General features: G+C 43.6%; 1 protein-coding gene across 1 annotated transcript in view; it reads right to left on the reverse strand.

Moving 5' to 3' along the window:
* The window catches only part of msrab (methionine sulfoxide reductase Ab), a 39,051-nt gene that overhangs the window by 10,697 nt on the left and 12,682 nt on the right, over positions 1–15,672 (reverse strand). The window contains exon 5 of the mRNA XM_061696913.1: positions 516–622. Coding sequence (XP_061552897.1) covers positions 516–622 — 107 coding nt within the window. The remainder of the gene's footprint in view (positions 1–515; positions 623–15,672) is intronic.

Below are 15,672 nucleotides of genomic sequence, written 5' to 3' on the forward strand. Positions count from 1 at the left end.
TCTGTTGCTCGGATGAATGGCACATTAATGACTCTTTAGACAGGGAATAGCTAGCACTCTGTAGAGCTGACATTAGTTTTGTTAAATTAATCAAAGACAGCCCAACTTAATATTCTATACATATCTGTGTGAAAATGCCTTCCATAAACCAGATGGTTTGCGTCCCAGTTTGTCCCTTTCAAAGTGGCTACTATGCCTCCAAGCAGTCTTGCAATATTCTCTGGAGTGTGGATAACTATTTATGACATTCCATTCGACTTATCCTCATCACCCACAGGTTACGCCGGATTAATTTCGATTAATTTTGAAGTAAATCGGAAAAAACCCCAAAACCTTTTGTGGTATATCTCGCGGCGAAACCGCAAACACAATCGTATGCTCATCGTTTTCAGTTCAAGTCAGCAGTAGTCACTCGGAAGTACCCTGTCGCCTTTACAAACATTATGAAAAGGTCTGTTAATTGATTAATATGGCCGTCACTACCCCAAAGCTATGACTTTGTATTGCATGCATACCTTCTGGTAGGCCACTTTGCTGTTCAGAGCGAGCTCCTGTTGAGTGGCGCTGGAAGTGTAAATGGCCGAACGGAACTGAGTCCCGACGTCGGCATGCTGCTTCATACCTGCGTACACAGACACACAATAGCGAGCATAAGTGCCACAATCACCGTGTACCCATTTGAATTTGCATCTAAAAGGTTTTCACAATTATGTCATCATCCCACATCTTGAATTCACAGAGCCAAATGTATTTCGGCGATCACTTTCAGCGTCTGCGGCCTGCCGGTCTACGTACTTGTGTAGGTGGGTGTGTGTTCATTTTCTTTGTCATCTATGCACGTCAACATTTTCATCAGCTTTACATCAGAGTGTTTTTGGAGGACCAAGGCAAAGTATGCGTGGATAGGGAGGCCAAAGAGATGTCACAACTTGTGTGCTCTTCACAAGTGATGTTACTGAGCAGCTCTGGCGTCCGTGAAAGCCTCAACACTTTATTTCTCACTCTTTATTCTCCTCTGTATCATTTCTTCTTCATGCGTTCTTACTGTCTGTCTTCATTGCTGTTAGATATTGCAACATAGTAGCCTCAATACATTAAAATATCACCAATACTCAGTATAACAGAATGACAGGATTGCAATACTTAGCTCACTATCTATTATTCTATCACTATCACAAATCATCTTTCCATCCATCCATTGTCTTCCGCTTATCCGAGGTCGGGTCGCGGGGGCAGCACCCTCAGCAGGAAAGCCCACACTTCCCTCTCCCCAGCTACTTCCTCTAGCTCTTCCAAGGGGATCCCGAGGCATTCCCAGGCAAGCCGAGAGACGTAGTCTCTCCAGCGTATCCTGGGCCGTCCCCGGGGTCTCCTCCCGGTGGGACGTGCCCGGAACACCTCACCGGGGAGGTGTCCAGGATGCCTCCTAAACAGATGCCCGAGCCACCTCATCTGGCTCCTCTCAATGCGGGGGAGCAGCGGCTCGACTCTGAGCCTCTCCCGGATGACCGGGCTTCTCACCTTATCTCTAAGGGAGAGCCCGGACACCCTGCGGAGGAAACTCATTTCGGCCGCTTGTATCCGGGATCTTGTTCTTTCGGTCACGACACACAGATCGTGACCATAGGTGAGGGTAGGAACGTAGATCGACCGGTAAATTGAGAGCTTCGCCTTTCGGCTTAGCTCCTTCTTCACCACAACAGACTTACACCACAATACAAAGTCTGCATCACTGCAGACGCCGCACCGATCCGCCTGTCGATCTCCCGTTCCATTCTTCCCTCACTCGTGAACAAGACCCCAAGATAATTGAACTCCTCCAATTGGGGAAGGATCTCATCCCCGACCTGGAGAGGGCACTCCAACCTTTTCCGACTAAGGACCATAGTCTCAGATTTAGAGGTGCTGATTCTCATCCCAGCCGCTTCACACTCGGCTGCGAACCGCTCCAGTGAGAGTTGGAGATCACGGCCTGATGAAGCCAACAGAACTACATCATCTGGTTGGGCGAACTCCCATGCACCCTTGAGGACCCTGCCGAGGGTGAAGAGTTGGTCCACTGTTCCACGGCCAGGACGAAAACCATACTGCTCCTCCTGAATCTGAGATTCGACTTCCCGACGGAGCCTCCTCTCCAGCACCCCTGAATAGACCTTACAAGGGAGGTTGAGGAGTGTGATTCCCCCTGTAGTTAGAACACACCCTCTGGTGGTTCTTAAAAAGGGGGACCGCCACCCCAGTCTGCCAATCCAGAGGCACTGTCCCCGATGTCCACGCGATGTTCCAGAGGCGTGTCAACCAGGACAGCCCCACAACATCCAGAGTCTTGAGGAACTCCGGGTGAATCTCATCCACCCCCGGGGCCTTGCCACCGAGGAGCTTTTTAACCACCTCGGTGACCTCAACCTCAGAGATAGGAGACCCTGCCTCAGAGAACCCAGACTCTGCTTCCTCATGGGAAGGCGTGTCGGTGGAGTTAAGGAGGTCTTCGAAGTATTCACCCCACCGACTCACAACGTCCCGAGTCGAGGTCAGCAGCGCCCCATCCCCACTATACACAGTGTTGATGGTGCACTGCTTCCCCCTCCTGAGACGCCGGATGGGGGACCAGAATTTCCTCGAAGCCGCCCGGAAGTCGTTCTCCATGGCCTCACCAAACTCCTCCCACGCCCGGGTTTTTGCCTCAGCGACCACCAAAGCCGCATTCCGCTTGGCCAGCGCGGTACCCATCAGCTGCCTCAGGAGTCCCACAGTCCAAAAAGGCCTGATAGGACTCCTTATTCAGCTTGACGGCATCCCTCACTGCTGATGTCCACCAACGGGTTCTGGGATTGCCGCCACGACAGGCACCAACGACCTTACGGCAATAAGTATACCCACACCTGTTCGGCGCCTCTCACCGTGGGCAACTCCAGGGTGGAAAACAGTCCAACCCCTCTCAAGAGGACTGGTACCAGAGCCCATGCCGTGTATGGAGGCGAGTAAACCTCCCACACCAGCTCTCCACAGTAACATAATTGAATATAATGTAAAGAATTAAACGGTCTGTGCATCATTATTTTACCCTTCAGTGCCGATTGTCATTGTGCTGCTCCTTCTGGTGTGTGCCTTGGCCACCAGTGGGAAGTATAATACTTAAAAAATAAATACACAAAGCAGATGGTCTCCTAAACTCAGTAAACTACAGTAATATCAGTCGTTTATTCGCAGAAGATAAAAAATATATGCCTGTGAGTATTGTTATATTATCTGTCTACATTGGGTTTGATTTCAAATAACCATTGCTTAAAGGGTTACACCTACCATCGTTGCCAGTTTCATTAGCCTGTCTATGTCATTTTGCATTATGTAATCATATTAAAAACGTCAAATGCACAACATGTAATTCAGCTCGTTTTTTGTTTATGATAAATTTAAACCATGAGTGTGACTAAACAGCTTGAAGCCAGCACTTGGCGTCTTTTTAAAATATTGATTTACTATTTGCAGCTGGTCGTGAAGTTTGCTGCCACCATTTAGCCCTTGTAGCTCAAATATTTGCTCGCAATTCAAGGTGAAAAAAAATAATGCAAGCGATGGCTCACAAAAAAACATAAGTTGGGTCGCTCATAAGTGCAGGTATCACTGTTGACATCACATGCCACCCAACTGGGCCTTGCCTCTTAAAGGCACATACAATATGCAACAGACACTACAATACAATATGTTTAGTATTTCCTATATATTTCATGCTAACAATTTATTTTGTGATCAAATCTTTACAACATGTTTAAACAATGTGTCTTAATAAAGCGTGTGGGATAGCCAATGGTTCTGGAACGTATCCCCCACGATAAAGGGGGTTTTACTGTACTGTACATTTACAGTTTTGATTCTTTAACATTTTTCTTGTGTGCTGCTACAGTCAAAACCAGAATTGAAAAAGCCTGATTCTATTTTATTCAATCATCAGCGGAGTTACTCCCCAATCAAAGCAGCTAGTAGTTAGCTCCACCCACAGCGCGAGCCTTCCTTTTGATTATTCCAACTCCAGAACCAATCCCAAAAGAATTGAGTCCTCACAGAAACACAACGGCAATAAACACAAGCCCCCCCCCCTAAAAGAAAAACAACTCAGCCATCTCTCATGCGCTTTCTCCATTTTTAACAGCCCCCGTCGTTATTTTCTCCATCCGTCAAAGGCAGCAGTAATTATTAATGAGTGCCTCCCTATTCTCTCTGCATTATGCATGAGAGAGCCTTGCTTCTTGAAAGCACGGGGTAATGGGGGGGTTGGACCGAAAGAGGGTGGGGCTCCCGGGGTCACACGTGCCCACTCGCACAAACGGCGCCGCCTCGCGGGGGTCGCTGACCTACACCCCGTGAAAATATTAATTAACCCCCACCAACAGGAGGAGCGGCGGTGCTCAAAACAAGAGCATTTCAAAGTGGCCCCCTTTTAAACGCTTGACAGACAAATGGAATGGGGAATCAGACAGATGCCTTAAAGACCTTGCATTCCTCGTTTGAACCTGCTGGGATTTGTAGCAGCAGCAGCAGCTCGGCAAGATGGTTCTCATTGTTTATCCTCATCCTTCACTCTTTTTTTTCATAGGCTTTTTAATCTTTTGGAGCCCCACACACCGCCCCTCGCTCATTTCCTGCCGACACTTTAAAGCGTGCGCACGTTTGAACCAAAAAGAGCAGAGCGGGGGGGATCAAGTGTGAGGCCGCCTTGTTGATGCGCTCGCTGTTGCACTCGCAGGGTGCGCCTTTCTTCCAGAGCCTCCGCTGCTGCTTTGACCCTCTTTCATTCCAACCCCCCGATGTATTTTTACGTAACGAGCCTTCATCCGCTAACAAGTGCCGGAGCAGGGATTAGCTTCATCTCGCCACGTACTGTCCCTGCGGCCTCCTCCTGCCTCTGGATTTCTGAGAGGGCCATGCAGCGCTCGCACGGATGTAGAACAAGAGAGGACTGCAAATGAGGCAAATTAAGAACGCGAAGAGGGGCACCTTACGTAACGGCCGTCAAGAGACGTTAAAGCCGGTTCTGTTCAGTTTGGTTTGTTTCCACCGTATCCGAGATGGCGGTAGCTGGGTCACCTAAAGTGCCTACCACCTACCTCCATATTTGAACCCAATACATCCATCTGTTTTCTTTACCGTAAAGCCTGAGCTGACTCTGGTCAAAAGCCGGACTACAGTAATCCCACACTGTTTGCGTCCCCGGGCTGCAGAGAACAGCGAAAAAACAGGCAAAATTGACGCCCCCTCAAAATTTTTTTATAATTGCCTAGGCAGTGGTGCTTTGAGATACATCATGTTTATTTTCATCTCCAAAGTGCAATATGAATAAGAAATGTGACTGAATTGTTCACAAGGCACCAACTTAAATTCAAGTGAGCTATATTCAAGCTATTTCATGACTTTTTGAAAACTTCCTATGCCCTAAACAAATCTGTTTTTATTAAAATGAAAAACAACACTTAATACAGTGCATTCCAGAAAAGTGGAAGCCCAACATTGCAAATTGCAAATTACACAGGTCCAACACATTCGGCTTTCTCCATTAAATCAACTTCTGCCTGCTTTTCAGTGTAGTAATGATGATTTTTTTTTAAAATAGTCTTTCTGCATGACCATTCATAAATTGGGCCCGGCGACACTATTTTTAGCACCGTTTTTTTGCCTTTTGATCTTCTAGCGGTCGACAATCCACAGCAATCTATTTGGCCAGTGGAATCGTTCATTTGTCAGCCGTGGATTTACTTATTTTGGCTCTCAACCGGGTCACCTTGTTGAGTGTGGATTGGGGACGAACTGGGAAGGTTGTCTGTGCTAGCTACAACATTTGGTGGTAGCGGAGGCTGGAAGAGCTCCAGTGATATGAAAATTATTTCGAGCGCAATTTGCACACAGTTGTGCTTCTATCCAGGTTTCCACCCCGTAGCTTTTAAAAACTAATACAGTATTTCCGCCTGCCGAACCCAGCAAAGATTTCTAATTGGTTTCGATTGTAGTTCCTTGTGTTGTGTCCTATGCATCATTACGGGTATACCGGGAACTCGTGCAATCACAAACCTTCCACGCTGTTTGAAGCTCAAAACGACAGCAAATTTTTTTATTTTTTCTGTAACTAATTAAATGTAATGTGGTAAACTCTCAGCCTTCATAAATAACTTTGCATTTAAATCTGCTTGCTTGATGCTAACACATAATGGTAAATTCCATAGTCAGGCTAATGAATAGCATCTACGTAGTGGTGTTATAACACTTTAAACAACAGATAGTTCAACACAAATGGTGCAACAACACATGTAGACAGACAATATAACAATACTCAGAGGAATATATTATTTATCCCTTCCAAAAAATGCTTATATTACTGCAGTTTAGTCACTTACATTAGTTGTGAAACACTCATTTGTGCCTGCATGACGGTATTATACTGCCCCTCAGTGGCTGAGTTGCACACACCAGAAGGAGCCGCAATAAATTGATGATGATGCACAAAGTGTTTAATTCTTTACATTTGTTATTTATTTATGTTATCTGGTTTTATGAAGTACAATGTTACAGAGTTGTATTTTCCTTATTAAAAAAAAAATATAAAAGGTTTTGCTTTTTGGGAGAGATGGAATGGATTAATGGCCTTTATTCATTTCAATGGAGAAAACACTTTCTAAAACACTTTTGTGCTTTTTTGGGTGCAATTACATTAATAACAAATCTAATGGTGGGTAAAGATTGCACGGTGCTTGATAAATATCTTATTGGAGGAAATGGGTTTAAAATCACTCCAATCAATCACCCAGGGAGCATAACGGAGGTGACCCCAGGAAGCAAGACTTTTAAGAAATATTACCAGAGAATAGATGAATAATTGTTTTACTAAAACACGATAGCAAAAGGAGGCCTGATGGAAAACTCAAAGCGAGATGTCACATTTAGTGTTGTAACAGGAATCACAACCAGGCCCTGCAAGGGATCAATGGTTGTTGGAGTGGGACCAAATCCCAACTGTCCAATTCTCGACGCTTATGGAGGATTCTGTTCATAGTTTTTAGTTAGTTTTCATGTGCCAGTCCACTGTTAGTATTGTTCGTATGGTTTACTTTATTCAGGACTGCTTTTTGCAGAATGGTGCAAAAGTAGGTATAGTACTAAGAGCTATACTGAGTTCTTTAATATTTATATTTTTGTTGACTTCTTTTTTCATACTTCTTTCTAACTGTGGCAAGTATATTTTATCTGACGGTGTATTAGGGTCACCTAGTGAGAGGAATAAAAAAGCAGAGACGTGATTTAAAGTCATCATGACGACTTTCAAAATCAACAGGATGCTTTTTAAAGTCATCATAATGAGATAGAAAATCGTCATGACGAGATATAAAGTTGTCGCAATGAAATTGAGAGTCATTACAATGAGATTTCAAGTCCACAATTGACGAGAGGATCCCGGTCGACGACCAGCGGGCACGTGGCACTCGGTTGCTATGCCAGGATACGCTCTCGTCAATTGTTGATTTTTATAAGTTAACTGTGTTAACCGGGATCCTCACATTAAGTGTTGACTTTAAATCTCATCATGACGACTTTAATCTCAACACGACGACTTTAAGTCGCGTCCTGTTGACTTTAAATGTTGTCATGACCACTTTAAATCAAGTCTCAGCGTTTTATTTTCGTCTCACTAGGTGACCCTAATATGCCATCGTAAGTGGATGCTCTTTGCTTGACAAACATTTTGGGGTGTTGTCAAAGTATATTGAAGGAAACCCCACACTGCTGATGATGTGTACATTCGTGAGAAGCATGCCAAGAAATTCATAACAATAAAGACCTCTGTATCAAAGTGCGCTTGAGTGTAAACTACAGGAATGTGTAAATGCTAAGGGCCTGCAATTTGAGCAAAAATTGAGATTTTATTTAATGGTAATTTATATGTTACTTTAATTGTGACTTAAACTACTGCCCCCCCCTCCACACACACAATAAAACCTGTATACCTACTTTTGCAGGTCACCGTATAGGCAATTTTTATATTGACACATCATCTCTTTGCATGAAGTTGTGCGTGTGCGCACAGACATTCATTTTTTATCCTTTGATATTATCCTTGTGTGCTGCTCCTGTCCACTTTGTCCACTACTTCCCCACTGAGGAACTAATAAAGGCTGACTCTATTCCACCACCATTTGCACTACGGTGCAGTCCAAATAAATGATAGGGACAAATGGTTGATCATTGCAGCCTCCCTTATGCTTTTCGTCTTTTTTTTTTTTTTTTTTACATTTTTTTGGGGTGGTGGTGCGTTCGTGCTAGAAGGTTGTGGCGTGCCCTGCGGTCCCGCTACGACTGCGTGTGCGTGCCAGCACAGCCCTCACTCTCCCTCTCTCGCTTGCTCTTCTCTCTCAGCTGCTATTTTTGCCCTAGTCTTATGTAAGCCGCCACTGATGCGCTGGAGACAGAGGCAGAGTTTGGGATGGTGAGAGCATCCCCGGTGGACGCACACACGCACGCACGCACACACACACATGCGCATTTGCACGTGCAGTCTCTCTTTAAGGGGAGCGAATGTGTGACAACATAGCCAAACAGTAAAGTGATGCTCGGCTGGCAAAATGGTGTATGGTTGTGTGTGTGTGTGTGTGTGTGTGTGTGTGTGTGTGTGTGATGGGAGGACGAAGTGTACATCTACATCATGATCACTGTTGTTGCTTGCGTGTATTTTCCACAACGGGGGCTCTCAAACGTGACTTCATGGTTCTGGGCATGCTGTCAGAGCCCAGTGACCCTTTCGCTCTTTATTTTTAGCTACGTCCAATCTAACACATTATTCTTGCTCGACTCAAATGAGTCCAAATAAGCAAACACACGCACACAAACACACGCACACACATTTTCCAAATACAGCACAAATCCCGCAGAGTTACGCACAGTATGATATTGACGGGATATTTTGATAAAAATAACGACAACATTAAGCTTGAGCAATTACGCACTAATCAATATTTTGAAAGTATATATAAGTTGCTGTACTATGTAACTGAAGGAGTCGTTTGTACAGTAAGTATTAGGGATTTAAATGTACAGTATTCATATTTTTTCAGGTATGGAACATTCGGTACGGTACCCGCACAGAACATACAGGTGCACCGAAAAAATGATATCATTAAAAAAAGTTCGCTATCAAATCATCATTCCCTATTGAAATGAATGGAAAGACTATAAAACGTTCCCGCCCCACTAAAAGTACCAACACATTTTTACAAGATGTTTTTAATAAGAAAAACAAAACTCTACAGTATTGTACTTTATAAAAATATACAGTAATGATATCATTAGATACGCACACACGTGCATTTGCACGTGCAGCCTCTCTTTATGGGGAGCGAAAGTGTGACATCAACTGCACTTTCATCAACTCTTTTGACAAATGTGAAAATTTCCTCCATCCATCAATTTTTCATAGCACTTCTTTATTTACTCCTTTACCGGTCTGCTTGCACACTGTAAGGGGCACAAACTAGTTTATTGTGTGTTGTTCTTACCTACGAAACAGCATAAGTTGAGAACATCGTAAACCAAGGACCCCCTGTACTGATACCGCAAGAGATAATGCTAAAATATTGCAATATTTTGTCCTACACGTAACCGCAGTGTATCTGCATTCTGGGTTTTGACCACAACTATACCATCAAAGCCCAAAGAAAGAGAAAATAATATATATCTGCGGTGGACACAAGCCAATGTATTAAGGTATTCCGATGGGATATAATTATCACTTGTTCTCTAGCTACCGAGGCCACTGATGGTTCTCTTTTCTTCAAGGGCATAAAAAGCACAGATGTATGAAGCAGACTGCAAAAGCTGCAATTGTGAATTCCACCTTTTTCCCACTTTCTCATCAAAACACATACCTTCTGTTCTATCCTTATCTATTCACATTTGATATCTTTTGCTGCAAGGTGCATAAATGGTGCTCTAATGAGGCATTTTTGTTGTTGTTAGTCTTCTTCCAAACAGACGTCTTTATAAATTTAACGTAATCAAAAGGATGCCCTGCGATTGGCTGGCGACCAGTTCAGGGTGTACCCCGCCTCTCGCCCGAAAATCGCTGGGATAGGCTCCAGCACGCCCGCGACCCTAGTGAGGAGAAGCGGAATGGAAGATAATCAAAAGGACATGCAGAAGAAGTGCACCCCCACACGCACACGTGCCGGGCAATCTCCATAAATTACGTCCGTCAAGCGTGCGCCAGGGTGTAATAAGTGACACCTGGTAATGAGCACACCATGTGTGGGGGTGGCAAAGGTCAGGGTCAGAGTTCAAGGTGACCTCCTGTGTTTTTTTTTTTTTTTAAGAAGGTTGAAAATTGAGGAGATGTGGTGACTCAGGGCGACATGGGAGTACCCCCAAAAGGGAATTGGCGTGTGTCGCCGCCAGCTGGGGTGAAGACATGATTATTGGGGAATATTCATGCTCATTTGTTGGGGACCAACGACCACCAGTATGACTAAGCAGATGGGCTGATTGGCTTCTATTTTGGGATTGGATCCCATTCATGCCACAACAATAGGCAGGCTGCAATGTCGGTTTTGTTGCATTTGTACCTCCTTTAAAAATTCATTCATTAAATATGCAAGTGCATCATGTAAAGTCCAGACTTGGCAGTTACAATGTCTCGAATAAGTTCAAATGGATAATTCAATTCAAATTTCACTATGGTGGAGTGGACATGTTAATCTTGACAAACTCCAATATCCAATATTTTTCGAGCTTCTTTTAAAAAAAACATTTATTGAAAGTTATGGAGTTCGATTTCTGATTTTACTGAAAGCACAGAACAGATTTCGAACACCCCAATTGGTGGATTAGCTTCTACATCTGTTTGTGTGAGCCATCAAGTTCGCGCTTGTTTTTGCAAACCTTTAGTAAATCACACCATTGTTTTGTACAGTGGTAAAGACAATATTAGCCACAACAACTCAAAAGCACAAAGACTTCTCATCTAAACGTACACATACAGTAATCCCTCATTTATCACAACAGTTAGGTTCTGGACCACCCCTGCAACAGGTGAAATCCGCAAAGTGGCGACCATTGTATTTTTTTATTTTTTTGATTATTTATATATTAAAACTGGATGAACATTCCCAGACTCTTATGAATCTTCCCCACACTCCCATTAACCTCTACTACAGTCTTATAAACACTTTGTATTCTCTTAAACACCTTTTAAACTCATACATACAGTAATGTACAGTCATACTGTAGACTATGTACATTTTATTGCTTTTAATGTGTTTTAATGAATTTTGTGTTTTTTTTTTGTTTTTTTTTGCAGTTTTAATGCTTTGGGCTAGGAAGCCTTTCTTTGACCACAGAAAAATTATAGCTTACACTCAAAATCCTGCAATGTCGCGAATTATACATGATACGAATATGAAAACAAAATTTGCAAAGCACTGAATCAGCAATAGGCGAACCGCGACATAGCGAGGGAACACCGTATTGTTTTCTTTATTGGCCGAAGTGTGCATATATGTGCAAACACTATCAAAGATAAAGAACGGATATGCTCGTTCACTGATGCAGCATCAGTCAGTCATATCATAAATAGTACATGGCCTCAAAAAATAGGAAGGATGGAGGGAAGAAGAGGGAAAGGAGACAAAGAGGACGACGAGGAGAGCGGGTAAAGGCCTTGGTTGTTAAGATGAACAGCGGCGGGGGTGGAGGTGGGGAGCCGAGGAAGAGCAGGGATGATGTTGTGGGGGGGTTGAGGAGCTGGGAGGAGAGAGTGACTAAGAGATAAAAGAAGAGCGAGGGGATGAGAGAGTGTTTATGTGGTGAGCGGATGGCCTCAGGGAACCGTCGACTCGCTGCGCTGCTCTGCGGATGTGCTGACGGGCCGCACGTTCGCTCAGTCGCTTGCCTTGTGGGCCCGCCGCAAAGAAGGAAAGGGGCAGGTGAGACGGGTGAGGAAAGAAGCGAAGTTAGGTTCTACTGAGATTGGAGGCATACGTTAAAAAAAAACATAAATAAATGGATCTGGAACATGTTTGGTTAGGTTAGGGAATAATAAACTGATTGCGGAGCTTAACACAAAGGGGGGATGAGATATGTTGGAACAGCTAGAAAAGACGATCCTTAAGGGAAAACATGGAGGGGGAAAAAAATCAAGGCCTTCCTGTGAACCAATATGGATGTATGAGCAATTAAAATGGGAATAAGTTGGCAGCTTTATGCGCGTAGGGCGATTGTATTGTCGTAAATATCAAACTGTGTTTCCTGCCTCTGCCGCCGTTGCACTTTGACACGCCGATGTCACTTTTGTGACTTTGTCGCCATGCGCTCATGTGTGAGGTTGCATTATTGAAGAGTCATCATAACGCAAGACATAAGGGTGCTTTGAATTAAAAACATTTTTTTTTTAGGGGGTGGGGTGGAAGTAGGAGGTGTGTGTGTGTGTGTATGTATGTGTGTGTCTGAGTTGAGGGGGGGGGGGTCGTCTTTATGCAACATCCCAGAGAAACCAGCAGACTGAGACTAGTGTTGCTGAATATGGAAAGAGGACACACGGCAAAGGCTGCTGGGAGTTTCTGATTGGCTGCTAATGTTGCTATCCGGGCCGCGATTGGCGGAGCCGACGCGAGCCCCGACATCACGTTGTCGGGACTAAACCCCTTTGAACTGAGGCAAAGCGGAGCAGTGCACATCTCGAAACAGCGTAACATGCATCCATACGTGACAGCCGCCACCAACAAAGTGCGCAAGGGTGGGCTCTCCCCCCGCCCCAAAATCATAAACTCTTGTTTTTCTATACAGTATATAAGTGATGAACTTCGTTCCTCCACTACGCCATTCTCTCCCGAGTCCATCACTGTAAGGTGGACGGAATAAATTGGCGCTTAAGCATGCGTGAAGGCACAGCCAGCGGGCCACATCAAGCCACATTTGTCAAATCAGAGGAATTTGTTATTTTTTTTGGGCTGCACGTGAACCCAAAATCTGTGAAGGCGGGTGGTGGTGGTGTGTGAGTAGGGTAGGCGACAACGGCACTAAGTTACGCGAGTAGCTCTTTTAATGAGTAAAAGAAAATAGAAAAATGTGCGCTTCTTTTGGAAGGTTTTCTTAACTGTGGCATGGAGTGCATAGACAACAAACGGCGCAGGCTGTAAATAAAACATGAGAGGAAGACAGGGCTGTGAGTCAGGGGAAACGCATGACTACTCGGCACAGCCCCCTTGGTGCGTCTTTGCCCATGGTGTTGACACACATCACGACCTACAGCTCCACTGTAGCTCCGCTGCTCTCCAATGACCTTGACGACCCCTTCATTTCACCCCTTTTCATCCTTGCTTCCGATGCGACACTCGCCGGCCAGCGTGCTCCAATTTCAAAATTTCCCATTGAGATAAATACTACACTGTCCCCACTGCTCTCCAATGACCTTGATGACCCCTTCATTTCCCCCTTTTTCATCCTTGGTTCCGATGTAACACTCGCCGGCCACCGTGTTCCAATTTCAAAATTTCCCATTGAGATAAATTCTTCATGGTCACTATTGTCAAACCTTTAACTGTCCAGGCAATGATTTAAAGGAAACATTATATGGAGAAATCAACTTTTTAACCGATTGTGAGGATAAGCGGTACAGAAAATGTATGGATGGATGCATACAAATAGTTAGGTCTCTGGAGTGCCTGCCTACCCTTCAAGATATCCACAATTACTTCATGTGTACAGACAAATTTATAATTCGTGAAAACAAGTCTCCATTTAAATGTTTCAAAATTTAGTACGTGACAATTTTAAGTTAAACGTCTCAAAACAATTAATCGATTGGCAAAATAATTTTCGATTAATTTGATGATCGAATATTTGTCGATTAATCGATTAATTTGGACACATCTAATGGCTGGATGCCCCTGATATTATGTGACAGCCAAAAGATAAGTCGAGCTGCATTAAGTTTTGTCTGACACACAGATTAGCAAGTGTTAACAGCATTAGCTTCTGATAAGTGACACGATTCCACAGAGAACAACAATTTGACATGTGGTATTTGTGTTTGATGATGTGTCCATGTGCCACATACAAACAGTGTAGTGTATGAAGTAGGGACGTCCCGATCCGATCACGTGATCAAAAATCAAAGTGACAAAATAATCCAAAGGTACAACGATCCTGCCAGATGGAACAGTCATAGTTTTGTTTTATATTAAACAATGTAACTTTTCAGGGTATTTTTAGTACCGGTATAAAATAAGTGACTGAAAGTTATATTAAATAATATTAAAAGGCCTGCAAAAAGCCAAATGAAAATGTAAAACATAGACAGTATGCAGTGAATCTGATGCTGGCTTGAGTGAAGTCTAATGACTTTTAATTATGAAAATTCCATGTCCATTTCTACGACATTTAAACCGTATTTTTCCCGTAAAATTTGGGTCAAACTTTACCAGCATTACGGCGTTTTAGAGTTGATGCACCGCTGTATTTGGGTCATGTTGAATACATAAGCGCAATCATGACGGATTCAAAACATGACGGCATGGACTAAAGTAATGTCACTGAGTACATGCGGTGTGTGTGTGCGCATGTTCGTGTGTGTGTGCAGCGGTGACAATCAGGCCTATAAATCTTTGATTCGCCTCCTCCCAACTTGTCATACCCCCAGCCCCCTTTCGTCTTTCCATTCCATGTGAGTGAGCAGAGTAGCTCATTGCCTGTCCTCTCGCTCCCTCCTCTTCCTCATCCAGCACCCTCCTGGTGCTTTACTGTTCTTACATCACCTCCTCCAAGTGAGCAGGCCAAACAGAAGATTCACTCAGAGACGGAGAACTTGTACAATTTCTGAGTTCAACCAAACTCGTCGGGGAAAATTATACCACAAACGTCACCCAAAAACTTGGGACGATTAACTCCGTTAATGGAGGTTTTTTTTGCACTACAGGAGGGTAAAGACAATGGCAAAAAGGGGAAATGCGATGATAAAATATAAGCAGGAGATATTATTACAATTATTATTATTGAAACACTTTTGGAAAATAATGTCACTTTATGTTGTTTTCATACTTTCTTCAGACTTCAGATTGCCTCGAACGACCTTACAGTTGGGAGTTACAGCGCCAGGTGTTGTTTTCGCTCACACTTGACAGCCTACCAATGCCTTTTCATGTAGGAAAATATTTTTTTTTTAATGTCATTCTGTCAATAGATTGTTTATATTTGCCTATACTAATAATTTAAACCCTAAATATACCCCAAACTATTATCCCAAAACACTAAAATAATTTCAAACTCATTTTACAACATTGCTCTTATCGCTTACAGATTATTTGATTTTGAAAAAATGCACCAGAAATGCTTTGGCGTGTATGTCACCTCCTTACAACCCGTAAAAATATCTATTACTACGTTCCTATTAGCCATTCTATTATGTTTGTTTTTGACTCAGTGATACAAAGACACTCTCATTTTTTTAAATACGTACCATACATGGGAAACTGTTGAGCTGTCAATTTGTGTGGTTCAACAGCAAACAGGACCTTTCTCTGCATTATCTCGAGAAGTTTACTACCCTGCTTTCTACTGCACCAATCCAATGAGGACCCTCACCTGTCTGTCAGACCTCTACTGGAATCTTCCATTACGCTGTTTTTTGCTGTCAAGCCAGTC

This window comes from Phycodurus eques, chromosome 14 (assembly GCF_024500275.1).
Source record: "Phycodurus eques isolate BA_2022a chromosome 14, UOR_Pequ_1.1, whole genome shotgun sequence".
NCBI classification, from domain to species: Eukaryota; Metazoa; Chordata; class Actinopteri; order Syngnathiformes; family Syngnathidae; genus Phycodurus; species Phycodurus eques.